Source organism: Panthera onca, chromosome Y (genome assembly GCF_046562875.1).
Source record: "Panthera onca isolate mPanOnc1 chromosome Y, mPanOnc1 haplotype 2, whole genome shotgun sequence".
Lineage (NCBI taxonomy): Eukaryota > Metazoa > Chordata > Mammalia > Carnivora > Felidae > Panthera > Panthera onca.
Window position 1 is genome coordinate 8,222,066 of NC_138358.1, and position 20,773 is coordinate 8,242,838.

A 20,773-nucleotide genomic window follows, 5' to 3' on the forward strand; every position below is an offset into this window, starting at 1 on the left:
GGAGACTGAAGAACATCCTACTAAAGATTGAATGGGCTAAGCAAGGGTTGAAAGAGAATATAAAAAGTATACAGAAGTCAATGAAAATGTATATGGAAGTCAGTGATAACACCACAACCCAAAACCTCTGGGACGCACCAGGGTCGGTTATAAGAGGACCTATCTAGCAAGTCAGGTCTTCCTAAAGAAGAAAGAAAGATCTCAGAGACACAACCTCACCTTACGCCTTAAGAGGCTGTAAAAAGAACACCATACGAAACCCAAAACATTCAGGAGACAGAAAATAACAATGATTAACGGAAATTAATGCTATTGAAACCAAAAATCAAACAAAACAAAAACAAAAACAACCTCAAACACACAAACAAACAAAGAAACAAACCAAAATAGGAGAACAGATCAATGAGCCCAGAAGCTGCTTCTTTGAAGGAATTAACAAAATTGATAAGCCAGTCATCAGTTTGATGAAAAAGAAAAAGGAAAGGGCCCAAATAAAGAAACGCAAGAATGAAAGAGGAGACATCACAACCAACACAGCAGAAAGGCAAACAATAAGAAGAGAATATGAGGAGCAATTATTTGCCAATACAATGGGCAATCTGGAAGAAATGGACAAATTCCTAGAAACATATACACTACCAAAGCTGAAAGAGGAAGAAAAGGAAAATTTGAACAGACCCATCACCAGTAAAGAAATCAAATTAGTAATCCAAAACCTGCCGAAGGAAGAAGACTGCAGGGCCAGATGGCTTTCCAGGGGAGTGCCAGCAAACATTTAAGGAAGAGTTAACACTTATTCTCTTGAAGCTGTTCTCACAATAGAAATGGAAGGAAAACTTCCAAGCTCTTTCTATGAAGCCAGCGTTACCTTGATTCCAAAACCGGAAAGAGACCCCACTGAAAAGGAGAACTATAGGCCAATTTCCCTGATGCACATGGATGCAAAACTCCTCAACAAGATATTAGACCCTCGGATCCAACAATACATGAAAATGTTATTCACCACGACCCAGTGGGATTTGTACCTGGGACGCAGGGCTGGTTCAACATCTGCAAAACAATCAACGGGATTCCTCACATCAATAAAAGAAAGGACGAGAACCACAGGATCCTCTCAATCGATGCAGACAGAGTGATGGACAAAATACAGCATCCTTTCCTGGTAAAACCCCTCAAGAAAGTAGGGATAGAAGGAGCACACATCGAGATCATAAAGCCATGTATGAACGACCCAACGTGAATATCATCTCAAGGAGCAAAAGCTCTCAGCTCAAGTCACGAACGAGACAGGAATGTCCACCGCCTCCACTGTTATTCAACACAGTACTGGAAGTCTTAGCCTCGGGCCTCTTCATCCTTCTGCTCCCCCTCTGCAGCTACTGCTCTTCCAGCCCTGGCTCTACCTTTCCTCCTCCTCCTCTTCTTCCCTCTGCTCACGTCCTCCTCAATTTCCTCCCCAGCTACTACTGCTCTTCGACTCGTGCTCCTCCTCTTGCTCGTCCTGGACTTCCTCCTCCTCCACTTCTTCCCTCGCCTGCACCCGATCATTCACTCGTCTTCCTCCTCCTCCTACTCCTCCCAGTCCTCTTCCTCCATCTGATCCTCCTCGTCCTTCACCTCTTCCTCCTCCTCCAACTCTTCCTCCTAGGACTCTTCCTCCTTCTCCAGGTCCTCTCCTGCTACCGCCCTTCCTGCCCTACCTCTGACCTTTCACCTCTTCTTCCCTCTGCTCTCGTCCTAGTCGACTCCGTCCTCCAGCTGCTCCTGCTCCTCTGGCCCGTAATCCGCCTCTTCCTGGTGCTGGACATCATCCTCTTCCATTTGTCCTTCTCCTGCACCCAGTCATTCACTGCTCCTTCTCCTCCTCCTCTTCTTCTAACCCCACCCAATCCTCTTCCTCCAACTCCTCCTGCTCCTCCTCTCCCTCCACCTCTTCCTCCTCGGGCTCTTCCTCCTTCTGCTCCTACACTTCTACTCATGCTCTGGAGCCCTGGCTCTATCTTTTCTCCCCACCCTCTTCCCTCTGCTCTCGTCCTCCTCAACATCCTCCCCCAGCTGCTCCTGCTCCTTTGGCTCGTGCTCCTCCTCATCCTGGACATCCTCCTCCTCCACTTGTTCCCTCTCCTGCACCCAATCATTCACCCTTCTCTTCCAGCTCTAACTCCTCCCAATCCTCTTCCTCCAACTCCTCCTCATCCTCCTACTCCTCTTCCTCCTCCAATGCTTCCTCTGGACATCCTTCTATTCTCCAGGCACATCTTTGTCCCTTAAGACTACCACAATCTCCTCTAAGGACGGGAGCAATAGATCTCGCACTGCCCCCAAGTCATCCGCAATGAGCACCGGACCCTGCGGATGGGCTCTCACAAGCCTTTGTGTCCCTGCAAAAGGAGCCTGGCAACCTCCCAGGCCTCCCGGGGAGACTCGGTAGTGGGAACCTGGGAGCAGCGACGGGATGCCCGGTGCAGCGACACCCAAGGGATGGTCATATCGTGCTCTGTCTTTTCAACAACACCTACAGCAGTATCGGACCTAGAGGCCGGGACCCAACGGGCCTCACACGCGACCCCTGACCAGCCAGCCTTGTGTCGGCAGCGCCATCCAGGAGGGAGCACACCGACACATATGCCAGGCCTGGGACCCCAAGGCTCTTCGATCACCCCCTAGGCGGATAAAGTCAGGCCTAGGTTACTGCATGGGACCTGATGCATCCGTACAGTCGTCCCCAGTTCCTTGTAGGACAGGTCGGACATCCTCCACTGGGCCATGGGGTCTCCATGCTGTCAGCTGGCAGCAGCCAACACATGACCAGCGGTACTGGGACACCGTCAAGCCTTTCCTCTCATGCTGGACGGTGGCCGCGTGTTTACCGAAAGCCCTGTATGGGGGCAACGGGCTGCGGGGAAGGCAGGTAGGTGGGTGGCCAGGCACAGACGAGACCACCCGCTGTGATCCCGCAGGGTCACTGGGACTTCACTTCCATCTGGCCCACACGCAAATTCTAGGGATGGGGCTTTGGGGGCAGGGCAGAAGCCTTGCAGCTTCAGCGTCAAGGAGCTGGGCACACACACCTGTGGGCACAGCCGGCAGCAGACTGGGACCAGTGTTCCTCCCTAGGCCCCTTTGACCCTCCACCACCTGAGAAGAATACTGGAGGGGCTGTACGGCTTTAGACTCCCCAAAGCACACACACAGTGGGCCATGTGCTGCCCACTGTGGTTTGGGGCAGGGCGGGGGGAGCCCGGTCAGAATCCTGACCACAATGTCCACAGCATCCTCTGTCGACATGCAACCGCTGAGACACTGAGAAAGGAACCCAGTTCCCCATTTACATGAGGCCAGGAGTCGACTAAGCCTGAGGCTAATCAGGGTCACCCGCACAGGGACTGAGAGGCGCATTCTGGCACCACTTACATGCAAGGGGAACACAGTTCTGGGACACACCTTGACATGTCCCCAGCCCAGCTGCAGCGACAGTGGTGATCTTGTGCTGCGGGGAGAGGTGTTGCTGGCAAGGAACTGTCCCCTCAGAGAGCAGCTGGCAGGCTGCTCACCTGCCCATCCACACATGGATCACCAACACCACCCTGCTATGGCACCCCTGGGGGACTCAAGTCACCTGAGGTCTAGGGTCCCAGCTCCTCCCTTTCCCTGGGCCTGGTGCACAGGAAGCAGAGAGGAGAGCCCCAAGGAAGAGCTGACTGGTGACAAAACATGGCTCGTCTGCCAACAGCAGAGATTTTTGCTAGACAGCTCCCTCCAGGGAAATACCTACGCCCTCTGCACACCACGTAGCCTGACAGGTTGGGTTCCCTAGCTACCCTGTGCACAAAGCCTGGGCACACCATGTAGCCCCTACGTATTTGCTACTGTCGGCCCACCAGAGCCACTCACACACACACACACACACACACACACACACACACACACACACACACTCACTCCCACATAGACACACACTAACACACACGCAAGCACACTCACTCACAAGTGGTCCACTGGCCACTGGACACAGGCTTTCCTCCCCTCGGCCCCCCTCTTGACCTTGCACCAATCTCCCTTTTGCATCCTGACTTGAGCCCCCTGGCACAGCAACGATTGCACCCATCCCAGCGATTACCATCAGGACTCAGGAGGGAAGGGACTGCACTCTTGTATTCTGGCACCTGACCGTCCCACATAAGCACCTCATTCACACAGACCGCTGTGTCTCTCCTTGTCTCTCCAGTGGCCTAACCACCCACTCCTGCACAGACAGAGACACACCGCTACGCAATCGCACAAACATATGCACGCTCACACTGCCGGCACCACCACGGATCTCAGGCCCAGTTTGCCACAGACGCCCACACACACTCGCACGAACTCACGCTGGATCTCTGCCCTCGTGCGTACTCTCTCCATGAATTCCCACTCATAAGCCTCGCTGCTGCCCACAACCCACACCTGCCCCTCCCCCTGACACATCTCCCATCCTGAGCCACTGTCTGAGGACAGGGCTCGGGGTCAAAGGAGCCCCGGGTGTGGGAGGCAGCAGCAAGGTATACTGGCATCGACTATGAGAAGCCTGCCTGCTCCTGAGTTGTCCGGGGACATGTGGTCTTCGCTCTGATCCTGACTGGAGGCTTTGCTGACTGGATTCTATCTCACCAAGGACACAGCACCCCTCTGGGATCAAGGGTCCTGGCTGAAACCCCCCGAGTCCTGGCCACACTGTACCAGGACCCAATGGACCAATTTGGTCCCACTGTGCAATCCCCTTCCCTGCCTTTCGGCTCTGGCCTATACAATAAATCTCCAAATAACAGGTCTGTCTCTTCCTCCTCCTCCTTCCAGGCTCTTCCTGCCCAAGAAGGCAGGCCTCTGTGCACATGGCAACACCGGCCCCACCCCAGTACTGCACCTCTCCCGCACACACAGAATCACCCGGGCAGCGGCAGGACAGTCACACTCAGGTCCCTTCCTCATCGTCCCTCCTCAGGTCCCCATACACACACACACACACACACACACACACCAAAAACAGAAGGGTTTTTAGCTTCCTGTATGTGTCCACATAAACATCGTGGAAACTCTTCAAGGCTGCCACACGTTATCTCTTCCTCAATTCTCTCCGGGGCACGTAGAAGACAGGAGACTCATCCACCCATCTCTTCCAGCACTGGTGGCGTCCTCCATTGTTTCTGCATGGGCAAAGATAGAAGCTCTGCACGATTCACGCCCACACAGATGCAGAGCACCTGACGCATGTGGGCACACGCAGACACATTTGCGTACACGCGCACACACGCGCCCCCACGCAACAGACACCAAGAATGATACGGGATATTTGCAAATACATCCCAGATGGTGTCACTCTTGTGCCTCGCCCTTTTGCGATCCCCCTTGCTTTCTCACCCAGGGATTCATTTCCAGCCCCCAATGGCCTTGGACCAGTTCTAAGAATGGCTGTCGGGGTGCGGGAGGACATGGCGTGGTGGGGCACATGGAAGGAAGTGCGAGATTCTCACCACAGTGGCGCCTGGGGACACGGCAGCTCCTGACCCAAAGACTGGCAGGCAAATCCAGACTGAAGGAGCAGGGGGAAGCCCGGGACAGGGCGGACATCCACGGGGAGCATTTGTGGTGAAGCACTGCTCCTCCCGAGTTGCTCTCCAAAGCCCCAGCCCACAGCACAACTGCATCTGGTTTGCAGGCTTCGACCCTCTGTGTGTTTGCAGCTGAGTCTCTGCAGGTCCCCTGTCATCCTCCCACCCTCTCCCCATGCTACCTGTGTCCCTGTGTCGGCGGACCTTCCATTTCCAAGCCAATGTGTGGCCCACGTTCCCTTGCCCATACAACACGCAGGTCAACACACCGCATACTGGGGTTCTCACCGACACGTGAGCACGTCAGATCACTGTCTTCTGGTCCCTTCCTCCCTCAGGTAGTACTGCAGGGGATTGGGCCACAGGTCCTCGATGATGATCTGGAAGAGGACACAGGCCGGCGCCACATTGGGCATAGCCCACTCTCCTCTCTGGCCGGGGGCCACCCACATCCCCACTGCTGACGAAGGCCTCAGGGGCCCCACCTCGGCAATCCTGTTCGCCCCTGGGCAGCTGTGCTCACACAGCCAGTTGAACAAGTTAAGGCTGGTGGGGTCATGCCTGCGACTGGGAGCTCCACGTTCATCATCCCAGAACCACTGGACTGGAGTGGAACGCGATGTCCTGTAGCCTGCAGGAAGAGAGGATTTGAGGAGCAAGCTGATGGCCTCCTCCCCACCCACCTGCCCCTCCCCCTCCCCCTCCCTCCTGCCCCTGATTCATGCTCCTCATCCCCCTGCCCCGCACCATCATGGGACCCACACCCTACCAGCAAAGCTCAGCTGATACTCCTTAATGATCACTGGGTTCCGGAAGTACGGGTTGGCCCCAAAGAAAAACATCACTCTGCAGCGGTACTTGGGATGGCCTACTTCTCCCACCTGCCATCAGCAATGGGACAGGAGGGGGCAAGTGTCCTCCCTCGGGGTCCTGAGCTACTTGCCTGGCTGTGAGGGTGAGCACCTTTGCCTCACCCTCTCCTGCCCAAATCCCACCCCCGACGGGACGGCCCCCAGCCACAGCCTCCCCGGTCTCACCTCCAAGTCGACCACGTAGCTGAGCACGTCTTTGTCCTGGGCACCGATCATGGCCGACAACTGGGGGTGATTCAGAATCTGTGCTGTGTCAAGGAGCTGTGCCTTCAGATGCTGTGGAAACAGACACAGCCCCCCTCCAACCCTCCCAGGCTAAGAGCAAGGGACTAGATCACGGCATGTGCAGAAAGACCAGGAAACACTAGTCCCCACACTCCTCAGCCTCTGCAGATGCATCAGACCCCATCGACACTGGGCAGTCCGTTGGCTTCCTGTACCTCCCACGCTGTCTGCACACAGCAGGGAGAGACTCCACTGCCTGCACGCCTCACAGTTCCTTCCTATATCTGACCTGTGTGGGCTGCCAGCAGCCCATCATAGCTTGTGATGTCGGCATGTGCTCTGACCCCTCCTCACGGCTGGGTTTCTTGGCATATTCCCGTGAAGACCTATGTTGTCACCAGCCTCCTGAGTCCAGATGGAATAACATGGCTTACAGGAACCCGACTGCACACTTACGCTGCAAGCAGAGGGTGTGGGAGGGAGAAAGAGATCGAGAAGCACGGACGAGGAGGGCCGAGGAGGGAAAAGGATTAGACACAGTGACACGGCCAGTCCGGAGAGAAAGACATGGGTGGGACCGAGCCGGAGCCTGAGGACAGAGAGGGAAGCAGGGGTGGAGATACCAGGAGAGAATCCTCTGTGTGTGTGTGTGTGTGTGTGTGTGTGTCAGGGTCTGAGGAGGCAGCTTGTACCCCATTCGGAGTGGGTCTCAGTCGTCCTACTGTCTGGCAAAGGGGCGTGGCGTGGTTCCACTAAAGGTCACGAGTGTGTGTCTGAAATGCTCTCTTTTGAAGGAACTGCTAGGAAACGTGCACAGCCTGTGAATGTGAAGGTGGGTGTGCGGCCTGCGTAACTCTCCCATTTTGCAGCGAAATATTTCCTTGCCTTATCTGCTCTGAGTGAAGGCTGCTTTGTGCTACCCTAGCTCTGGTAGCATGGGGACACATGGCTCGTGTCTGCAAGTAATATTTGAGACCAGCCTGCAGGCCAACGTTGGCGGAGACCTAGAGGAAACAGACCCAGTCACCAAGTCCCCCCATCCCCAACAACCGCCCCTGTCCAAGGCCTTACACTGGATCCCAGACCACACCAACCCAGGGCCAGGGACCATTCCCCGGCTCTCCTCTCTGGGGGCCATCGCCCTGAGGCACCCTGCTCTCAGTGCCCAGCCCTCCTGCACAACAGCCCCCGCCATCACCCACCAGCACAAGGAAGGATACCGCCTGGGCCCAGAAGCCAGGGATGTGCTTGATGATGGCCCTTCTGTGATCCAGGTAAGAAATCTGCCTCCGAAGAATCCTGCGCTTCAGCCGCCATAAGGCCCTGGAATCCTGGGCATTCCCAGCGCTGATCTCCAGCTGAAGACGCTCCAGTGCTGCCAGCGGGTCCTGGGCTGAGGCAGGACGCAGCGCTGGCTCTTGCTGCTGCAGCGGCTGGGAGAGCTGGGGCCCCTCCTCCGCCTCTGCATCTGCCTCGCGCTTCTCCTCTTGCTCCTGAAACTCCTCCTGCTGCTGTCTCTCAACTTCCACCTCCTCCTCCTCGTGCATGTCCTCTGCTTCTGGCTTGGCTTCCTCAGAATTCTCCTCTCCAGCCACCTCATCCTTGGTCGCCTCGCCGTCCTCTTCCTCCTCCCCGATCACCACCTCAGCCGCCACCATTCCGTCATCCAATATCAGCACCAATTCCTCCGCTGGGCTTGCCACCTGTATCTCACACCCGGCCTGGGCTTCCTGCACAGGATGGGCGCTTGCCGCCCCTGAACCTGGGGACTGCGGCCAGCCCACGCCCTCCAGCGCCCCTGCATTCCCGCGGGGCCGGGACTCTCCACCTTTCGCATCCGGGACGATCAGGGCCCAGGGTCGGCGGGAATCTCCGCTTTGTCCGGACCGCGACACGCTGGCCATGACGCTCGGCCCCGGCCCCAGTGTAGCTAGGGCAGCCTCAGGACAAGGACAGGAAACGGCAGCAGGTGGGGGGAGCCTTGGCCGCAAGACCATGAGCTCCCTGAAGCCTCCCGCCGCAGCCCGCCAAAGTTGAGCGCAGGCGCACAGGCTCTGGGATTTGAGGACTCCGCATTGGCTGTGGCTGCTGTGGAGGAGGGGCCGAGACAGAGGCAGTGAAGAGTGTGCGCATGCGGCCTGGGGGCGAAGTGGTTCCAGGGCAGGTCAGGCCAGCTGGCCAGGTTCGGGGAGCAATCAGTTGCAAGACAGCAAGACAGGGTGCTGGCCGCCAGCAAGCGCGCGCCAATGGCCGGTCCAGGCTCTGGAGCGAGCGCCAAGGTGCCAGCGTGGCCCCCGTTTGCCGCATGTCCTCTTCAGCGCTGTCACCTTCCAGGCTTCACTTGCGAGGTCCCCGGTATCGCGCAGTGTGTGGTCGCTTGTACACCCTTTCCCCAGAGGCCTCACTACGGGCACCAGAGCGTTCAGCACAGGATCGTCCACGCCGTGAGCCACTCCCTGCTCCGTCCCTTGCCCCTTCTTCATGAAGCTGGGGCAAAGCCTGGAGAAGTCCTTAGTGTCACGCCTACCGGGGCCACATGGCCGTCCGCACGGTATCTCCTCCTTGGCCGTCAGGCTGAGGGCGGCGGTAAGGTGGGTGCCCACCCAGAACCAGTGACACCCACCCTAGACCCACCCCACCGCCATGTCCTTGCAAGAAAACAGCTCAGTAGACCTCACTGCACTGCAATTCAGAGCAAAGAACAACCCCCAGAGCACCATCTGCCACTGGTGCCCTACTGATCTCCGTACAGAGCGCCAGGGAGATGGGGTAGTAGTAGGATTTAGCAGCTTGCTCCGGTCCTGAAATCTAACCTTCCACTAAAAGGAGGACGACTCCAACCACGCAGGGCACGTAGGGGCCCTTCACCGAGAATTGCAGACTTGTCTGTGTCTGTCTCTGAGAAAGCCCTGTGCCTGCTTTCACTAGTACACGCGAAAGCAGACGAGTTCCCTTCCCATTTCCCAGGCACCAACAAGAATTCTGAAGAAGCATGCACCCAGACACAGAAGGTCCACTGAGAGAGACAGCGAAAAAGAGACACACAGAGAGACAGAGCTATAGAGGGAGAGAGAGAGACACGTGCAAGCAGAGCAGATGAAGGAAGGACGAGTGGAGGGGAAGACCGGCCTGGAGAGGGAGAGTCCGGGGAGATTGGTGGGAGAGACGGGGAGGAGGAGCAAGACAAGAAGAGACAGAGGGGCACCTATTACAAGGAAGACAGGCGGAGACAGGGGGAGGCATTAGTGATGGAGAGGAGGGAGACGAAGACAAAGAGAGCTGGAAGGAAAGTGGGAGGGAGGGACAGGAAGAAGACAAGGGAGGGGGAGGTAAGGAGAGGGTAGGAGGAAGGAGAGCAGGGGCAGCCGAGGCGGAGACAGGTGGGCTGACTCTGAAGACAGGGCAACTGCAGTGTGCACTTTCACCTGGTGAAATTCACCTGTGCAATTTGCACAGAGACGAATGCTCTACAGTGGTCAGCCCTCAGCACAAAAGGCACCGCTCCCACCTGGACCTTAAGGGCAGTCTGAAACGATCGCTGAACGAGAAGGAAGCTGCAATGAGGTCATTCGGGGTGAGGAAGAGGGCACCGCAGGGAAGAAAACAAGGACCCGTTCCCCACAGGGCTGCTGGAAGCCCTGCACTTACCAGCAGGAGACAGGAAACGGGACTGCCGGAAAGACACAGCAGAGATTTAGGCACAGCACATGCGGGAAGAAATCACGTCCCAAAGCTCGGCAAATTCAAGCAAAAGCAGAGGCTGCACATCCATGAATGTCAATGCTTTCCGAGTGGAACCAACGAAGTTCTCACAGATGCCCAGGAAATGTGCTCAACTCTGAGGCCCCCTCGCCTCTGGCAAGCTTCTCATCCAAAGCGACTCATCACAGAGAAAGGGTGGACCGTGAGCAAAAGAGCCAAGGTCTCCTTCGGATCCCCGGACGCAGACAGGTGATCCGCCCAGTAATTTCAAGCCAACGTATGGTGATAAAGGTTACCTTCCACCACAGTGATGGAGGAAACTCGCACCCGAGGGGAGGACAATGAGTGAGAACCGCATCCCAGGCTGTAAGCTAAGGACAGACCATCAAGCTGTATTGGAAGGTCACGAGACCGTGACTCAAATGTCTGTACAGACACAGAGCGTCTGCAGAAGCACGAGGGCTGGATCGTTGTAAGCAGGTAGCAGGATTTCTAAGTCTGGGCTGCCTGTATGATACGAAAGGCTAACACGTGCAAGCAGAGCTATGCCCATGTGATGCGGATCAGCCTCCTGAGGCGGTACTTTGTACCCTGTGGAGGACCTGGGAGACGCATGCAGGCGGGCTCCTTGTGCACCTCTGCCACCAGGCACACATGTGGGAAATGTAGGGCCAAAGGGTTTGCCGCCGGGCTTAGTGTGGCTCACCCTTCTGCGGGTGCATTGAGCATCAGTGCAGAAAGCACTGGGCTCACTGAAAGAAGCCAGCCCCTGACAGAAGCACAGTGGTGGTGAGCCCTGCCTGATGGATTCCTGAGGAGACTAAAGGAGTTAAAGGCATGCAGTCCACCAGAGAGGAGAGTGGTGCTAATCAGGGGAGGGTGCGATGAGGAGGTGTCGGGGCTCGGGTGTGAAGATGCAGTCATGCCATGTGCATGAGTTCTGGAGATCTAACTTGCACAGGGCAGCCGTAAGCAATGCTTCACCGCCTCGTCAGATTTCTCAGAGGCAAGTGCTCTCACCACAAACAAAGAGGGGTCGCTGAGAAATGTCCCGGCGAAGGTGGCTGGACGGAGCGCTTGCACGTGAAGGATACGGGCACATCCGTCACTGCCCGTTGTGTCCCTCAGGCACGCACTAGTCCTGGTGGACTAAGCTGAGCTCAGAACCCAGCAGTCAAAGGTGTCAGCCTCGTTCCTGCAGACATGAATCAGACTCCCAGGTAGGACGTAATGGACAAATTAGGGACCAGAACACACAGGAGGCACACGGAAACGAGACACACACTGGCAGGGGGAAGTCTCTCCCAGCCAGGAACATGCCACGTGGCAAAAGAGTAAGTGGGAAAACGTTGCCGGTCCGCTTTTCACAATTTACGCCTGCATCTGCAACGTGCAGGCCAGTGACGTTTGAGCCCCTCGGGCGCAAAGGGTTTGAAAACAGAAGGACAGAAAATAGAGGTGTGACGGAATGCTCACAGCAAGCCAGCTGCATTTGGGGACATTAACTGGCTGGCAGTGAGTGCATGGCCAATCCTCTGACGAAGGTCCTACAGGCACGGAAGGATTTCTGGCTCCTGGAACATAGAACAGAACACGCAGAAGCCCCTCCACCTGACAGCAGGACAGCAATTGGATCTGTCAGTGGAAGAAAGGGTTTGAATGCAGAGGGAAGCACACTCAAGCGCAGAAGCATACACCAAAGACAAGACAGGCCACCAGAGCCACAGCTGACCCAACACACAGGTGTGCAGAGACGAAGGCGGTTACACGGGTACAGCTGTGCCCACTTAGGCCAGGCAAGGAGGCATCACCAGAGAGGTGTCGGCACAGGCAAAGCCAGGAAAAGACACAAACACGCCAGGGCTCACTCAGGGAGACAGAGGAGCACAGGCAATGCGAGACATTTCCTGTGAACAGAGAACAACGGGACGATCCCGACAGGCCAATGAGACACGCGTGGTTCAGAGACATGGAAGTCAGAAGGCTCCTGAATTGCTGAGGGTGTCCTCTCTCGAGGGACAGCACTCTGGAGCCCACACACGCTGATGTTGGGGTGGAAGAGGCCGCTGGGCAGCAGATACAGTTGTGCAGGGGGTTTAGCAGCTCCTGGACCCTAGGGCTCCCCGGGGAGAGCTGCGGATACGGGAGGACACCCGGGGATGCCGGGTGTGCAGCATGAGGGCTGTAATCCCTCGGACACAGAGCACCGAGGCCTCTGCCCACGGACCTCAAGTGTCCACACTTGAGGGTTTGGCTCTGGGTGCCGTGAGTGTATTCCACACCCACACTTTGTCCGTACCTTGTCTTTGGGACAGGCCGGGCGCAAACGTCACCCTGGCCCCTAAGGAGGTATTGGCTGGAGATATTAACATGTGGGGGACCCTGTGTTCACCTGTCCCGTAAAGTGTTCCTGCTCGGCAAGACCTATCAAGTAACGGCCTGCTTGTGCAGAAAGATGCCCCAAAGGGCCCAGCCTCATGACCACTGAGGCCGTATTCCCACTGCACAATCACTGGCCATACTTTCTTTGGATGTTCACACCCAAAGACTCGGGTCAGCACTGGGAGCTTTTCCAGGGTACCCTGACATTTACCCATCAAGCAGCTGAGAAGACGTGCCTCTCCAGCCAGCGTGCAGACAGCAGCGAGAGAAAGGCCTGCCTTCCCTTCTAGAGAGTGCGACAGCCTCTGCCCTGGAAGAGGTAAGGCTTGGTCGCACAGATCCTCAACTCCACAGCGTGCTGACACCCCGCTGACCATGTTGTCTGCATATGATAGGGGCAAGAGGCCTCCATGCATTGGGACTGCCCACGCCTTCTCTGGAATAGACCCACTGCAGAGAAGGCTCTTGTACTGCAGAGCTGTGCAGTGGGGATCCTGGGGAGCTTGGGCAGCTTGGGAGACAGGAATATTAGTGTCGGGAGGTCAGTCTCAGGCACGCTGTGCTGGGGGCCGTGGTACATGGGGATACAGAAGAGCCTGCGATGGACAAGGCTGAACTCTGTCTACTGCACTGCTCGCACGGTGGAGCTTTTGCCCCATCCCTAGCACAGACATCTCTGGCAAGCAGCCATCTGCTGTGTAAGGAGTATCCCAGCACTCACGTCTTCGCAGGTGAGGCTCGTCCCAGTCCTTTCTAAGCCCCAGGCCTGCCGGGGACCTCTGCACAGAATGCTAAGGCCTCACAAGTCCATCGTTCCCTATGTGGCTGAGGCAGCCTTTGTCCTGGCACTCAGGCAAAGGAACACAGGCTGCCTGGGACGAGGCGACCTCCCTGAGCGCCTGCTGGTGTTTGCACTTGGGAGTCTTCTCACAAGTCTCACATGGCGTGTTGGACACACGGCTTAAGCCTGTGGACACAGAGGAAGAGCATCACCCGACTCATCACGGCTGATGATGAGAGGGCAGAGGGCACACGGGAGAGGCTGGCGTGTTCGTGCCCTTGAAGAGCCCCACCTCCCCGCGACCCTCCCCTCTGTTGGCTTGCAATCTGGGCCACCCATTCGTAACCAGAGGTCTTTTCAGAAACAGCAAAGTTCACACAAGTGAAGCGGTGTTTGGGAGGCTCAGCTTCAGGAAGTGGAACCAGAAAAGTTGGCTGTGATTTTGGAGTTGCGTGAGACTGTAGTGGGCTGTTTTCTCTGCAGTGTGTATGTTGTCCCTGTCAACTCTGCCTGAAGCAGAACTTCTTCGGTCTTACCCACCCACTCTGCCTCTGGTCCCTCGGTTCCTTCCCCTGGACACCAATCTTACAACCTGCTCACAATCCCTCAAATATGTGTGGCTGGTCCTGAGATCCTGACCTTGTCCACAAGACAGTCTGCATTGGTAGACGTCTGAAAACCAGAGGGTAATCAACCCTGGGAATTCCTCCCTGTGTGGCGGTTCAGTCAACATGACTGAGGGTGTCCCCATGCGGGATTCTGGGGGCACCATCATGGACATGCCCAAACCCTGAATATTGGACATCCCTGGCCTGTGCTGGCCTCTCCGTTTCCTTGAATTTCCTCATTTTCACAGGAAAGCTATGAACCTGGGCACTGGCCTTTCTCTCAGGTTTGTGCCCTGGCCTCCCTCACCCAAGTCCCCATTGCTTCAATCTTACTGACCTCACATGCAATCCCAATGTGTGACCCATCCCTACGGACAATGTCCTACGTCCCGCCCTTCCTTGGAACTCCAATGTGCAGGCACAGAACACTTACACCTCTGGACAGCCGCATGTATACATGGACACGCCCCAGAGCGAACCTGAGAGGAAGACACACACAAACACTTCATGCTGTTTATCTCCCATTCTATATTTCTTCCAATGTATTGGACCCCCGCCCTGCGCCACGTGTCACCACCACCCTTGTCCTTATTTCATGGCCAGGAGAATCTTGTGGACCATCGGTGAGCATCGGAAGGGTTTCCACTGGGGTCGATGAAGTGCGACGCTCCTTCATACTCTTCTCAAGATCGTGCATATCCCAGGGATATATGGGTACGTACGTGTGTACACACACACACACACACACACACACACACACACACACACACACGAGAGTCTTATCTTGGCCCTGAGTAAGGTTGCTTGAATGTTTCCAAACGGAAAGTAGGATGGGAGGGTGTGATAAGCTGTGCCAAAGCTGACAAGGGGATCCAGAAGCCAGACAACATGTGGGATGGTGGTAGGAGGCCTGAGGGTGGGGTTCAAGGTCCGGGAATGACAGTTGTCACCGTGCTATGTGATGAGCCAGCTTTGGTTGTCCCGCTTTGCTCATTCTTTTTGTCTAGCCCCCTTCCCACCTTCAGGCTCCCCAAAGGGGCAAAGCCTCTGGGACACGTTACTTCTTAAGACTCCCTGTCTCAGGCTGATGCCCTTTTGACCTGGGGTCACCTCCTGTGCCGCTGTGAGTCTCGGTGCCTCCATGCAGAAGAGAATTGTGCCCTGGACCCCACGACACACATTTCCGTGCCCACACCCTTGGCTGCTCACCTCTTTCCCTCTCAGTTCTCTCTCCTGGGGCCTCCTTCATCTTGAAATACGGCAGGGGGTTGGGCCAAAGATCCTCTATGATTATCTGGTAGGGGAGACAGGCCAGGCCTCAGGTAGCTATCCCACGCAGTGGGGGAACCCATGAAAATCACCTCCCTTCCTTGTTACAGGGCCCCACCTCAGCAATCCTGCTAGAGCCGGCAAAGCTGTGGTCAGAGAACCAGTTGAAGAAGTTGAGGCTGCTGTTGTCATGCCTGCGTCTGTAGGCCTCCTGTCTGTACCTTGGGTACCACTGGATGGGACTGGAATGAGACGCCCTATACCCTGCAGGAAGACGCGTATGTGAGAAGGCGCCAGAGAACTTATCACATTCAACCCTCCACCCACTGCCGCCCATGCAGTCAGTGGACACTTACCATCAAGGCCTAGGACATACTCCTTCGTAACGACTTCATTCTGGAAGTAGGAGTTCTTGCCAAAAAACAGCAGGATCTTCCGGCATTCCCTGGGAAACTTGTGTTCCTCCACCTGCCGTGGTACAGTGGGGCAGAAATGTGAAATCTTGTTCCAGGAGACCCGCCCTCCCCTGAGGAAGGAACACATCACTTCTCCCCACCACCTCCCCTCCCCACACAGCCAGCCACCCACACCACCTCCCACTCCCAGGCCGACCTTCAAATTGGTCATGTGGCGAAGCATGCTTTCATCGGGCTTACTACTCAGGGCTGACATCTGAGGGTGGTTCACAAACTGCCGCAGGTCAAAGAGCCTTCAGGTGCTGGGCGTGAGAGAGCTCGAACCAGAGAACCAGTGTGGACAGCATCCAGGCGTCCTCCCCCCGGGACTGGCGTCCTCCCCCAGGGTCTCAAGCCCTCCCCGCAGGCTGCGTCCAGGCCCACGGGGTCTCAGGATCGCGCAGGGCTCTGCTAGACACGCACAGGAGGCTGTGCATGCCCAGACGCCCGCAACCACGCCTAGCTTTGTGTGCTCGTGAGGACACTGAGGACGCTTACTTCCACACAGCCAGACAGCACACATCCGGTCTCGCGCCGACCAGTGGGCATTCACATCGCCTTCCCCGCAGCAAGATGCTTAGCGGGACCCAGAAACGTGCCCCCACGCGGCTTTGTGTGGGAAGAAGCCCTCGGTCATTTCCCCGACCTGGCCTGGACCTCCACCGCCACTCCCCACTCTCCCAGCGCTGTTTCCGTGCCAGGTGCGACGTAAAGCACACATGCCTCCCCCACCCCGGCACTGCCCTCCTCCCACACTCATTGCAGAGCCAGGACCACCGGATGGGATCACGTTTGCACGTTCCCGGCCACTGGAGCGTGGCGTAGCTCCAGTCCCTGTCCTGGGTTCCTCTAAATGTCACCTCCCTTTCCTTCCTCTTGCGCAAGCCCAGCCCCCTCTGGACCCTCCACCAGCAGCAGGAAGGATACAGCCTTGGCCCAGAAACCACGGATGCCCTGGATAAGGGCACCTCTCTGCTGCAGATGTCGCTGCCGCCTCTGCCACATCCTGAGTTTGAGTCGAGCGTGCTCCCGGCTGGCTTGTTTATTCACCGGCTGTAGCTCTATCTGAAGGGCCTCCAGAGCCTCCAGAGCCTCCAGTGGGGAAGCGCAAGGACGGAGGCCTGACTCTACCTGCTCCTTCTTATCCTGCTTCACCTGCAGCTCCTGGGCTTCTTCCACCCATCGGCCTTCCTGCTCACTCGGCTTCTGTTCCTCCTCCTCCCGCTCCTCCTTGTCCTCCTTGCCCTCCACCTCCTCCTCGCCCTGCTGCTGCTCCTCCAGCGCTTCCTTCTCCTGCTCCTCTTCCTCCTCCGTTTGCAATTCTGCTCTCCCTTTAATGGCTCGCACGCCTTCCCTTCCTCCTCCTGCTCCTCCTCCTGGTCCCCTTCCCCTGCCACTGCCGCCGCCAATGCCTCCACCGCCACCGCCGCGGCCGGCGCCGTGGCCGTGGCCGCCGCCGCCGCCGCCGCCGCCGCCGCCGCCGCCGCCGCGCCCGCTTGTATACCCTGCTGCTCCTGCTCCTCCCCTTTCATTTCCGCCAACTTCTCCTCCTTCCGCTCTTCCTCCTTCTGCTTGGGCTTCTGCTGCTCCTCCTCCTTCTAATCTTTTACTCCTGCTGCCTCTCCCCCTCTTCCTCCTCCTCCTCCTCCTTCTGCTCTTCTGGTCCTGCAGCTCCCCCTCGCCCTTCAGGTCCTCCTCCTCGTGAACTTGGACCTTCTCCTTCCCCGGCTCCTGCTCCTCGTCCTCCTCCCCCTTCTTCCTCTGCTCATGCCCCTCTTCCCCAGGCGCGTCCTCTTCCGCGGCCGCCACCTCAACCTCCTCCTCCGCCAGGCCCCACAGCGCCTCCACCGCCACTATGTCATGCACCAGCGGCACCGATATCTCGCTGGGGCCGCCCACCTGCCTCTCGGGTCGGGCCTGGCCTTCCTGCACAGGCTGTTCGCTTGTGGCCTGCAAGCCTTCGGCCTGCGGCACCCCCGGCCCTGCCGGAGACCCAGTGTCCCCACGGGCCCTCGTCTCTCGACCGCCCCGTTCCCGGTCGAAGGCGGCATGGGGCCTCCGGGCATCCCCAGTGTTTCGGAAACACGAGTCGCGCAACATGCGGCCCCGGCCCGAGACACCAACTGTGGCTCCTACCGACGACGAAGCGGGAGGTGAAAGCACGGCCCCCCTCCCCAGACCCAGTGAGCGGAGCCCTGAGGGCAATGGCTGGCAACTCGCTCCCCCTTCCTCCCAGAGCCCAAAGGTCGAGGGGGCGCATGCGCATGCGCATGCGCATGGTGCTGTACCCAGGATGCCTCGGCGGTGGCTATCGCTATGCCGATGCTGCCTCGGAGGCCTTTGTGGGGAGAGGTGTGCGCCTGCGGCTTTGAGGCTGAGGGAGCTCCAAGCCACGCCCAGGCCGCTTCACTGCCTTCAGGACCAATCATAGGGACGGTGGCGTGCGTGGCTTCGGCGGTCCCGCCCCTAGGTCACCCGGAAACTGGGGCGCGTCTGTTGCATAGGCAGGAAGGCTCTGGGCCCCGTGCAGTGCAACTCCTCCGGGGGGCTTGCAGCCGGCCCTCTGTGCGCTCTGGGTGCCCTGTTTGGCTTCTGGCCATGCGAAAGCGACCTTTGCATTCCACGCTGCGCTGGGCACGCGGCTATCTACACACACGGGTAAAGGGGGACCTCCCCGCTTTGCCCATTTACACCGCCACCTTTGTTCATTGTGCCCCTAGTCCGACAAATCCACTCAGCGGATCACCTTGGCTGTCCGGGAGACGCATGTCAGCTGTGCGCCTGCTGTCTGTGCACCCCGGTTTTCCATCTGCTCAGCCTCCTTTGCATACTCTCTACGTCCATCCTTGCTCCCAGAAGACATGTATGTCATGACAGCAGTCTAGCAGTGCACCGGCTAGGGAAGGTCGGTGACCAGAGGTGTGTGACGTGGAGAGGACGCCACACTAGGGGAGGCTGCGTATCATGCGCGCCGCTCTTGCCGTTTGTCCCCGTTGCCTGGAAAGTGACACACTGGCAAGCACACACCCCCCCTCTCATGACGGGCTGCCCATTGCTCCCGTGTGTGGCAGTGCACAGGAAAGACCCGTGACCGTGGGCCCTGGGATTCCTGGAGCTTGTGTCTGTCCCACAGACAGCGGTCCCCTTCCTCCCACAATGCTTGGCCATCTTCTCACAGGGACCCTCCCCAGGCCTTCGTTGGCCGTATGTCTGTTCATCCTGGTCCCATTTCCTTTACCACTCACTTAGGCGGCAGGCTGCCATGAGCGTGGGCGCTGGCTCAAAACACTGTCCCCCTGTGCCACAGGCAGCATGATTTCAAGGGTCTCCGAGAGGTATCGGGGGGTTGGGGGATGCAGTGTTGGGACCCAAGTGAGGGACACGCCCCAGGGTCTACATGAAGCCACATGACCACTTTGGGGAAGCAATAAGCTGCAGACGGTGTGCAGTGAGGGCGATGATGTGGTCTCCCTCCCTGTCAGGGCAGTGGTGATGTGGACTCCCTGCCGGTCTATGTCAGACAGCATAAGCTACACACACACACACCACACAGAGCCACTGCAGGATTGGAGGCTCGAGATGCATTGCCTGGCCAGGCACCACACTCATGCATTGCCTTTTCCCTTTGGTGGAATGCAGTGTTCCCCTACCTCTTTATGGGACCAGGAGGCTGCCAGGCAGGCGGGGGATTCTAGGATTTCCAAATTCGTGTGCCGGGCCCTCTGGCCAACATGTTGCTTCCGTGACACAGAAGAGGTTCCTCCAGACTCGCTGGGCTATGTCAGGATACGAACGGGGTACAGCAATGCTCCAGGGTGGCTGTGATATATGAGGCAGCACACCACCGCTTCAGGTGACAGCAATGCATAGAAACGCAGGTGGATGGGGGGAGGCTGAACAGGTGGCAGGGGGCTGAGAGGGGGTGGCCAGTGTGACCGACAGAGAGGCAAACTCTTACCCAGAAAGGGAGAGGAACAGGTCCAGTGGTGAGCCCTCAAGCTGCCCTCAGCAGAGGACGTAGCGGGTGGGCAAGACAGGAAAGCAGGCCCAGACCCTGGTGCACCTGACCTATGCAACTCACTCCCTCCAGAGAAATGGGGCCTGTCAAACTCCCACGCATCGCCGGGAGACCCCGTGGCAGGAACGTGGGAACAAATCTGGGTCCCAGGTGCAGGGACTGTCTGGGACAAGCAGGCAATGCCTTTCAGTTTGAACAACACCTACCACAGTATTGGGGTCCAGGGGCCGGGCCCCAACTTCGCAAGGGACTCTAGACCAGCCAGGCCTGTCTCTGCAGGGTCATCCAGGAGGATGTTCACCCAGACACATACCCTGGCTGGGACCACAAGGCCTTGCGATGATCCCCTAGGCCGCTCCAGGAGCAGGGCCAGACTTACTCATGCTCTCTGCTGCCTCCCTCCACTAACGCCCACTTCCTTGCAGGGAACTTTGGTCCTCCTCCACTGCGCCATGGGTGGCCCAACCCCAACTTGCCCCTGGCCAAGGCAACACAGGACGAGCGGACCCAGGCAAAGTCTGGGCTTTCCTCCCGTCATGAAAGGTGATCAGCTAGCTCCGTGTCGATCCCAGGCGCGAAGGGATTGCACTCGCTGCACTTGGGCACTGGAGCCCCCCCTTACTCACCAAGTCAGGAAAGCCCCCAGTCTCTTTCCTTCGCTTGCCAACGGCCTACACACACTCACTCGGGCACAAAGATGCACGGCCACGCGGCACGTGGACACAGACACGTGCACGCTGCCAGCACAAACGCTAGGTCTCAGGCAAAAGTACTCACAGGCGCCAGCCACAATACATTCACAGACACACTCTAGTGGACCTGTGCACTCACTCATGCCCTCTGCCACATCCCACTCACGAGGCTAGCTCCTCC

The 20,773-nt window shown here is 57.6% G+C and overlaps 1 protein-coding gene across 1 annotated transcript; it reads right to left on the reverse strand.

Moving 5' to 3' along the window:
* Positions 1–2,688: 2,688 nt before the first annotated feature.
* LOC145715025 (uncharacterized) lies at positions 2,689–8,589 on the reverse strand. Its single transcript, XM_081794612.1, has 2 exons — positions 7,888–8,589; positions 2,689–2,847 (listed from the first exon to the last, which is right to left on the reverse strand). Exons 1-2 carry the CDS (start codon positions 8,587–8,589, stop codon positions 2,689–2,691), a joined length of 861 nt encoding a protein of 286 aa, XP_081650738.1.
* Positions 8,590–20,773: the final 12,184 nt, after the last annotated feature.